Here is a 10,376-nt window from a genome sequence, read left to right on the forward strand (position 1 = left end):
GGCTGTTCCGGTCCCTGCTCAGGAAAATGGAGGCAAAGAAATCATTAAATATGTTAAGCTTTGTCGTCTGGTGTGGCGACCAAATTTCCTAACGTGTCCTGCAGGGGCCCCACGTTACCTAGAACCTTTTTTTTGCCCCTTATGTATTTAAAAAAGGACTTCTTGTTGTCCTTGATCCGGGAAGCTAGTCCCAGTATCATCTCCACCTTGGCCTTCCTGACTGCCCCCTTGCATCCCCCGAGCAACTGCAGTATAGTCCTCCCTGGTGATGGCCCCTCCCTTCCATTGGGTGTACGTCTCCCTTTTTACTAGGAGACATTCCCGGATGCTTTTGGTGAGCCATGGGGGCTTATGTGCCCTCCTGCTGCCTTTGATCCGTGTTGGGATTACCTCCCTTTGGGCTTGGGAAGTCTGGGAATTTGACCACTGCTGATCTAAAAACTCATAGGACAAGTCATAGGACATAACTGGGGTCATTTGACCCCAGTAAATCTTTCCTGCCATGGCAGGGGGTCGGACTAGATGATCTACTCAGGTCCCTTCCGACCCTAGAAACTATGAAACTATGAAAGTTCAGGAGTTTCATCTAAACAATTCTAGTAGACATAAATCATGATATTTTCATTAAGCATACTCTAATTTCTTCTGAATGCTCTAACTCAGGGGTGGGCATAATATGATCCGTGGGCCGAGTTTGGCCCACCAGGCACTTTCATATGGCTCGCAGGGCCCCTCAATGAACTGTGCCCCACCCAGCGCTTCCACCCACAAGGGTGGGAGTGAGGCACATACACCCACCCAACATACCGTGTTATGCCTCACTTAAACCCTCAAGGGGCGAAGGGTCAGCCCCGCTAGCACTGGCGGGGCTGCTGCTGCAGGCTTCCCCATGGTCCCCCTCCCTCCAGGCAACAGGTAGGGAAGCAGGGCGGGGGCAGGTCTGCAGCTGGGCTGGATTCAGCACACTCAGGGGGTGGCAGCAGTGCAAGGCTTGGGTAGGCAGGGTGTGGGTGTAAGGGGGGAGTATGGGGACCGCCTCTACTCCCCACATGGCACACAGCCCTGGCAGGGAGGGTGGCACTCTGCTCCATGCCGGTGCCTGGTTCCTGGCTCTGGCCAGCACTGCAAGAAGCGTAGCGCCTCCAAGGCTGTTTGTTTCCCTGGCGCTCCCCCGCACCCCACCCTAAACACCCCCCCACCACACAGCCCCACCAACCACACCCCACATACAAAATGAAAGGCTAAGACTTTATTTTTGAGTTATTATGCAATCACCTCAGTATACAGTACACAAACAAATCATGACAAATATTTTTTGTAATAAAATTAAAATATGTTATAGTAGGTGTTTGACTTCTTGTGTATGATTTTTTTTTTCTGGTTCTAAGATGGCAACCCCCCTCCCAACCTTACATTCAGATGGTGGTAAAATGTTTTTTTCATCTTGCAACATAACTCTGGTCGTATTGAGGAAAAACAGCATTGCTCGCCATTTATAGTATACTTAAATTTAAATTAAAATTTAATATTTAGATTTATAAGATGATAAATTATATTACATAATTTACTTTCCATGGAACTTGCTATTAAATTATATGGTATATGCCTCTTTGCCAACCAGCAGCAAGAGACAGGGCTGCCAGGAAATGCCCACAAATTTGACTCTTTGTGCTGTGACTAAGCTGCAAAAATTGTTTTTCTCTTGTCACTAGTAAGGCAGACCCCTAGTCATCAGCATATCTCCTACTCAAAAAAAATTCAAACTATGTTCCAGTGATCCCCAGTGTTTTTTGTCATTTTTCTTCATAATAAGATGAATAGGTAACATCTAGCAGCATGGAAATAATTAACAAAGGCTTCATTCTTTGTGGGGATAAAAGCATGTGCAACATAATAAAAAATCTGAAAATTAATCTCTTGGCAATTTTACAACACATGAACACTCCCAGTATGTACATAAGAACCCACAATCAGAACATACAAGGAGACAGAGTATGATCACAGGATTATAAGAAAGTAGGGCTCGAAGGGACCTCAAAAAGGTCATCTAGTCCAGTCCCTGCTCAAGGCAGGAGATCCCTAACTGAATCATCCCAGGCAAGTGTCTGTCCTACCTGCTTCTGAAAATTTCCAGGCATGAAGATTTCATCTTTTCTGTCAGTAGCTTGTTCCAAAACTTGAACACCCTCATAGTCATAAAGTTCCTCCTAAAGTAACCTAAATTTCCTCTGCCGCAGCTTGAGGCCATTGCTTCTAGTCCTGTCCCCTACAGCCAGAAGCAAGCCCACCTCCATCCTCTCTATAGTCACCCTTCAGGTATTTAAAGACTGTTATCGTATCTGCCCCCTCAGTCTTCTCTTTTCCAGATAACCCTAGCTATTTCAGCTTTTCCTCATCAGTGTTGTTTCCTAGGCCCCTCATCGTTTTTGTAGGCCCCCTCCTGGATTCTTTCCAAAATGTCCATGTCCTTGAAGTGCAAGGCCCAAAAAATAGAAACACCAGAATTAAAATTATGGCTTATTTTAAGAATTTTTTTTAAACAAACTCTAAAGAACTTGATAAACAGAAGTGAAAATAGGTTCCAGTGAAGTCAGTGGGAAGTTGGTTACTAACTTCAATACAGCCAGAATTTCAACCTAAGTGTACAGAGTACATTGTTCTGTAGACTTTTTATCAATTTGTATAGGTCATTTGTAACATGTGATTAAATGAAGCTAAGAAAAAACAAATTTGTTGAAGTGCTGAATAAACACAACTGAAATAAAGAAAAAAATAACCTATTGCTGCAAGAACCTTTTTAGACTTTACACTCTCTCATTTAGTCACCTAACACTCTATTCACACCTTTGGCTTCATCAAAACATAAACAATGCTAGATTGCTTAGATGTAATAGAAAGTGAACAGAATCAAGATAAAGAAGCTAAAAGGCAGTCAAAGATGGAACCAAAAGAAATAAAATCTACAAACTGGCAAATCTCCTTGCAATAAGAGGTCTCAAGAGCAACCACAGAAGGTTTCTGCCACATATTTTTTGCAGCGTCCATCAGAGTCCAGATAAAAGGGAAAGCCATATGTGCCAGCATTGTCAAATGTAAGTACTGATCAGTTCAAAGAATGATTCTTGCAGCAGCTCTAGAAGCAGCTGTGAATATTCTAAGTAAAAAGGAAAAATGGCATAGGGGAAACAGAACATCACCTGGGGACAAAGACAATACAGCCCAGGGCCACCTTCTTCTAACCTGAAGAAGTTCCTTCTCAGAAACTGGCAAAAAATTATTACATTCTTATTTAAAAAGACAGAGAGAGAAGCAACAGGTTTTGGAACAGCAGAAAAGGAAAACCTCATTCTGAAACATGCTATAAGGGAAGTCCTGATCAATATGGATCCCATGAATTCCAACATAGTTCTGCTGGGCTGTTCCAGAGGTATAGGCCTAAAGCCCATGGGGCAAGACACAAAGGAATTTGACCACCCCATAATCCCCTGTAATATTTAAAGAATCCTGAAATTTCCTTTCTGACTATACAATTAATAAAAAGAGATCTTTCACCCTCTATACCAGCAGTTCCCAACCTCAAGTTACAACTCAAATGAGGGTCGCGGGTGCAATGCCAGCGGTGCCTCACACAAAGGACAAGCTGCACCGCATGCCAGGAGCTCCTGCTTCCCCGGTCCACCGCCACTGCCACACTCTGCTCCCAGCACCAGGTCACAGCAAAAAAAGGTTGGGAGCCACTGCTCCCTACACCTTTGATGGTAAGTACAATAACATTCATGACACACACAGAGGTCCATCAGGCACTGCTGGCCAAAAAACTCCAGTCTTAAGTGAAACAGATATATACTGGGTCCTTTACAATATATCTATTGCATACACACACACGCGCGCACGCGCGCACACAAAGCATCCACACCCGAAGACAGGAAGGCGATCTAAGCTGACCTAGACAGGCTCAGCAAATGGGCGGATGAGAACCTGATGGTGTTTAACACCGAAAAATGCAAGGTTCTCCACCTTGGGAGGAAAAACCGGCAGCATCCTTATAGGCTCGGCAGTGCTACGCTGGCTAGCACTACGGAAGAAAGAGACTTGGGGGTCATCATTGACCACAAGATGAACATGAGCCTGCAATGCGATGCTGCGGCTAGTAAAGCGACCAAAACACTGGCTTGCATCCATAGATGCTTCTCAAGCAAATCCCAGGACGTCATTCTCCCCTTGTACTCGGCCTTGGTGAGGCTGCAGCTGGAGTACTGCGTCCAGTTTTGGGCTCCACAATTCAAAAAGGATGTGGAGAAGCTTGAGAGAGTCCAGAGAAGAGCCACGTGCATGATCAGAGGTCAGGAAAACAGAGCTTACAATGACAGGCTGAGAGCCATGGGGCTCTTTAGCCTGGAAAAACACAGGCTCAGGGGTGATCTGATGGCCACCTATAAGTTTATCAGGGGTGACCACCAGGATCTGGGGGAACGTTTGTTCACCAGAGCGCCCTACGGGATGATGAGGTCAAACGGTTATAAACTACTGCAAGAGCATTTCAGGCTGGACATAAGGAAGCATTTCTTTACTGTCTGAGCCCCTAAGGTCTGGAACAGCCTGCCATTGGAGGTGGTTCAAGCACCTACACTGAACACCTTCAAAAAAAATTGAATACTTATCTTGCTGGGATCCTATGACCCCAGCTGACTTCCTGCCTTTGGGCAGGGGGCTGGACTCGATGATATTCCGAGGTCCCTTCCAGCCCTAATGTCTCTGAATCAAGATATATGTATGCATGCACTCAGTACTGGAGCCTTTTATATATATATAATTTGGGCTGCTCCCTTAGGTGATAGGCCTTACTTTTTGTTCCACTGTGGGAAGAACCCCAGTGGAAACAGTCTCCTGGGATTAAGCAACACCATGTCCCCAACCATATTATTCTGACAGGCCCAAATGTGTTTGGCACCAGTAAGTTCTTTCATCTCAGTACTAGTGAGCAGCACAAGTTTTGGAAATGCTGTTTTAAATTAAGGCTTTATTTATCTTTCCCTCCAAGAATATAAAGCAGGGGTGCTCAATAGGGCTGTGCGAAACAACACTGTTCCACTTAGACTTCTATTTCGATGTTTTGACAGGACAGTGTTTTGTTTCATTTTGAAATTGTTTTGTTTCGTTTCGTCAAAACTGTTTCAATGTTTCGCCCATAGGCTACCATGGGGAAGCACAAAATTGCCTATAACTTTGTTGTTTTATACCTGATTCGCATGAAACTTACCGGGATGGTAGCCCTTTCTGGGGGCATGAAGCCCTGTTTCAAAGGAACAGTGTTTCATTTCGAAAGTGCTGTTCTGTTTCATTTAATCAAAACTTCTTCGCTGTTTTGACATTTCGCCCATAGGCTATAATGGGGAATCATGAAAACGCCTATAATTTTGTCATTTCTTCCCTGAATCAGATGAAACTTGCAGGGATAATAGCCGCTTCTGAGAGCATGAAGCCTGCCAAGCTTCACAGGTTTCTGGGAAACTGCACCTCAAGGTGTTGACAAGCAAAACTATCACTTGCTGGCAGAGGCAGCCTCCTGTCATCCAGCAGGCAGATCAGGGGCCTGCCCACACCCCCGGGAGGGCTGTGGGGCTCTGCCAGACTCCTCCCAGGGGTGCAGACCCCCCGATCTGCCTGCCAGATGACAGGAGGCTGCTACTACCAGCTAGGACTGGTGCTGGGTGCAGCCTCCACTCAGCACCGGGAGGACTGGTACTGCTGCCCACCCCAGCTGGCAGCAACACCATGCTGTCATCCGTCACAGAGATCTGGGGGCCCGCACCCCCAGGAGGGCTGGGAGATGTGCCAGAATCCTCCTAGGCAGGCGCAGCCCCTGGATCTGTGCCGGGTGACAGGAGGCTGCTGCTGCCAGCTGGGACTGGCGCTGAAGCCCAGCTTCGAAACTTGAAATATTTCAAAACTTTCAAAATGTTTTGAGTGCCCTTGTTTAGTTTGAAAGTTGTTTCAAAGGCTTTTGTTTTGTTTCCATTTCACTGTTTTGAGCTCTAAACAGCTTCAAAATGAAACACCCAGCAAAATTTCTCACAGCCCTAGTGTTCAACCTCTGGCCTGCGGACCAAATATGGCCCACAGAGCCATCACATCTGAACTATGGGGCTCCCCACAGGTCAGAAAATCTAGTGGCAGAAGAGCAGTGGTCATTAATATGGCCACCGTCCCCCTGCTAAATTCCCAAACCACAATCCCCAGAAGTCTGGTCAGAGACTTTGATCTCTCTTCTCTACTTTGACAAAACAGTTATATCCCAAAGGTTCAGGCTATGAAGTCACTTCTTCAAGGCTATAAGTCAAACTATTTAAGTATTTGTTGAGATGCTCTTTGTATTTAACTCCACAGTAAGTAAACCAGCCCATAAATACAGAGGCTGGATCATTTTCATAAATAAAACACAAGTATTTCTAGCTGTTCATAATTATGTTGAGAGATGAGTTAAGAAATGAAAAGCCAAATTAATATACATGAGGAACTAACACCAAGGCTACAAGGCCACTCAAACCCAAAGGGATGGGCACAACGCTGAAGGAATAAAGAATAAAGCAACTAAATAAAGAATTTGAATGGCTTTTAACTAGAAAAGAAGAGACAACTGTGATAAAAGACATATTAATAGAGAAAGAAGTGTTTATTCAGGAATAGACATTATAACAAATAAAGCAGATAAAATGGCCTATGAAACCAGGATGGGGATAGAGAGCTCTGGAAAGATGTAAGATCTAATGAGACTCATGTCCAACAGACAGCTAATAAATGAAAATAGCATCAATATTACCCGGCTGTTTAGCAATCCTGCTTAGATGTATTCAATTAATATAAAGGGGTATTTTGAAGGTTGTTGGTCTAGCAACTGACCTGCCCTGCCAGTAGTATTAATTTTCAGATTTTAGTTTTAAAAATGCAAACTGATTCTGTAGGTAAAATGTACAGTTTTAAAATGACATGCAACTTATTGTTGCATAGTAATCCATAATGTTTGTAACACAGTATAAATGTCAGAATTGCCTGGAGCAACCTCTATTCACTTGGTGGAATTATAATAGGTAGCTTCAATAAAAGACCACTTTCAAGGTAGGACAATTTTTAAGCCTAAAAATAGAGGCACTATTCCTGTAATATCCACCTTTATGAAAACATATATCAGCACAATCCTGAATTTTTAAAAACAGCTTCATATTGATACATCTACTCCTCGCTTCACGTCATAGTTACGTTCTTGAAAAATGCAATTTTAAGCAAAACGATGTTAAGTGAATCCAATTACATCACAGCGGCCAAACAACATTATAACCTAACATGGCGCAACTTTAAACAAGTATGTTCTCTAATAGATCAGTGATGCAATAACGAAACAGCATTAACCAGGACCATGTTAAGTAAGGAGTACCTGTACCAGTATCTCCAGAATATGTATTAATGATGTAACAGGCCATGCTGGGCATTTACAAAATGCATAATATGTTTTTTGTTTTTGTTTTTTTTGTTTTTTTTTGTTTTTTTTTTTTAAGTAGCTGAGTAACAATCATTGCTTAGGTCCATCCTCATGTTTTAAATTAATTGCAAGGACAGAGTGCTGGAAACTAGCCTAAGACACATGCCTTTGATCTCAGCCAGCACTTGGAGCACAATCTATCTACTACTTAAGTCAGTGATAATCTTTTCATTGACTTCAATAGGTCCTCAATAGAGCCTTTAATTCCCACCCTATCTTCCCCATGTCCTTCGTTTTTTTTCCAAGGGGCTTGGATTACTCATCTAATTGAGCGCACTTTCTCCCACACAGACAACTAACAATTAAGAAGGATGACTGAATTTCAGTAAATAAGTAGCATTCGACAACCTTCCAATACTTACAGACTTACGGATGTCTTTTGAAGAAATATCAATCAGTTTTTTGTTCATGGACCACTCTTCATCTGATTCCATTATAGCTTTCTGTAAAAGTATTATATTTAAATGTAAAACAAGACCCCCAAAAGGAAAGCAGTAAAGTCTAACTTTTTATGTATTAAAATGAAGTATATAGAATACTATGCATTGCAACTACCAAACATTTCCCGTATAAGGAACTAACTATTTTTGGCACTTCTGCAATTTCCAGAACTTAATTAAAACATTTTACAGTAATTCTCTCAAGCTAATTTTTTACTTTTCAAGTTTTATAACTGCAGTCTTAACTTTTGCTTGACACAAATTATATTTAACAAGATTCCCAAATTAATAGAGAATAAAAAAGTTCATACGTTCTGATCATTCTGCTCACAAAAAGCTACTTTTATGAATACATTAAGTTCTACTTTTTTGCACATAAGAGAAAAAAATCCAACTTTAGAAGCCTACTGGCATTCAAAGACTTATTATGCCATGTCTCTGCCCTCCTAATATGGAAACAGAACCTACTGTCACCAACCATTTAAATTTCAATCACTGCATGCTTGAATAATGGGCACTTCTGAAAGAAAATTAGTTATGTGCAAATGGCTCTGCACTAAACCCTGTAAGCTAGCCTCCTGTTGGACTAGCATACTCTGAGGTTTTCAAGTTTGATATTTAAATACTCCAATCAGGTAGAACATTTTGGATGGGGATGAAAGCAACCATATCTTCATGAGATTAGCTGTTACTCTTCACTGGAGACAAACCAATATGTGATTTTATACCGTATTAAAATATACACATTTGTGCACACATACATTTTAGATAAACTGCATAAAACAGGTTACAGATATGAAAACTAGTTAAAGAACCCAAATCACTAAGAGGCAAATCCTGATTCAATCCCTGCAGATAGAGAGGGTCCCATATGCAGTGTCTGCTTTGCAAGGTAAAATTGAAGAACTCAAATACACCACCCCTGTGAATGCTTATGGAATAGAGGGAAGTAGAGCACTGGAGCTATTGACATGCATATTTATTACACAGTGCTCTCACAGAGCTGAGGCACAGGTGAAACAGGAACTAATACTGCTTCAGCACTGAAGTATTAGTCATGGAGCAACTTTGCCAACATTCCACAATCTGAAGTGGCATGGCAGAGCTCCTCAATTCACTTCCACAGCCTGGGTACTAATGGAGGGTTTGGCCCTAAAATAATACATAGCTGCTACTTTTTTACATTATAAATTGCTACATGTTAAAATATTTTTTCTGTTAATGTGCCTGCTGAGATGTAATACCATTCAGCTCAGAACCCAGGTCCTACAAGTCTCTATAGCTCTTCAAAAATTAAGCTTATTGCTCTTTCAATAGGTGACCGGGGAGTCAGTTTCTAGGACTTCGCAGAGACACACAGACTGCTCTACTTCTGAAATGGAACTAATAGACCCACCAGTTTAACATCAACAAGCATGTCTCAGTCAGCAGAAAGGATGTTTTTCAACACCTGAAATCAGAACTGAATGGAATATGAAAAAGCCATGCAGCTGACTGAAGCCAAGGTACTTTTTAAATACCTTAAAGTAGATAGGAGCCATATCCCCCACTTCTTTTGGAAGAGGAATGCATTCATACACCATGTGGTAGCGTTTCTTTATGCTAATATTTGTCTCTAGGAAGACACAATCCAGTTCTTTAGCTTCAAACATCTTTACCAATGCCTTTCTGAACACCTGGAGGAAGAAAAAAAAATGTTATCTGAACTGTTTAAAAGTTCTCACATATTTTAACTTATATTACATTCATAACAACAATTTAGTATGCATCTATTATACTAAGGTCATTTACAAAGTCCCACACTTTTCGAAAGTTTTATTTAAATATTCACCCATTCTGTAAAGGCACGTCAGATCTAAAATCTATCAACAGTTATCTTGGTAAATATGCTTTACAAGATATAAAATATGCTTCATTTCAATAAAATTAGATGCCAATTTATGTTTTAAATTGAATCGGAGCTGAACACCAGAAAGTTGTGTGGCTCCAAAAATGACAGGTCTGACAGTAGGTCTGAAACTTCCATTTTCTGAAAAGTTAATGACATGGCTGTACTGACTCAGAAAATCATCTTACTTCTATTATTCCTCCCAATTACACAATTTATCAAGAAGTGACATTTTCATCAGACACAATTGACCTTTATGGCAGATACTAATATTGCCTTAAAAAAAAGCAAGTCTATACATCTTATCTCCACTGTATTAGAAGTTAACCACATCTCTTACTGATCTGACTTGCATGTGTGCTTAAGAGTTTCCTTTTACTAAATGAAATCCTTCACACTTGATTAGAGTATTTCAGTCTTTATCTCTGTGAGTCACTAGTGGCTATTTGTAACTAACAGACAAGAGATACTGCTCTCAGACTAAGATGGAGGATTTGGGCCTAAATTTTAA

At 41.5% G+C, this 10,376-nt stretch overlaps 1 protein-coding gene across 1 annotated transcript in view; it reads right to left on the minus strand.

The window, feature by feature from the left end:
* The window catches only part of CWF19L2 (CWF19-like 2, cell cycle control (S. pombe)), a 264,167-nt gene that overhangs the window by 16,510 nt on the left and 237,281 nt on the right, over positions 1-10,376 (minus strand). The window contains exons 15-16 of the mRNA XM_019525038.1: positions 9,498-9,653; positions 7,900-7,980 (exon numbers count right to left, since the gene is read on the minus strand). Coding sequence (XP_019380583.1) covers positions 7,900-7,980; positions 9,498-9,653 — 237 coding nt within the window. The remainder of the gene's footprint in view (positions 1-7,899; positions 7,981-9,497; positions 9,654-10,376) is intronic.

The sequence above is a fragment of the Gavialis gangeticus genome, unplaced genomic scaffold (assembly GCF_001723915.1).
Source record: "Gavialis gangeticus isolate Ggan-Ray unplaced genomic scaffold, GavGan_comp1, whole genome shotgun sequence".
Classification (NCBI taxonomy): domain Eukaryota; kingdom Metazoa; phylum Chordata; order Crocodylia; family Gavialidae; genus Gavialis; species Gavialis gangeticus.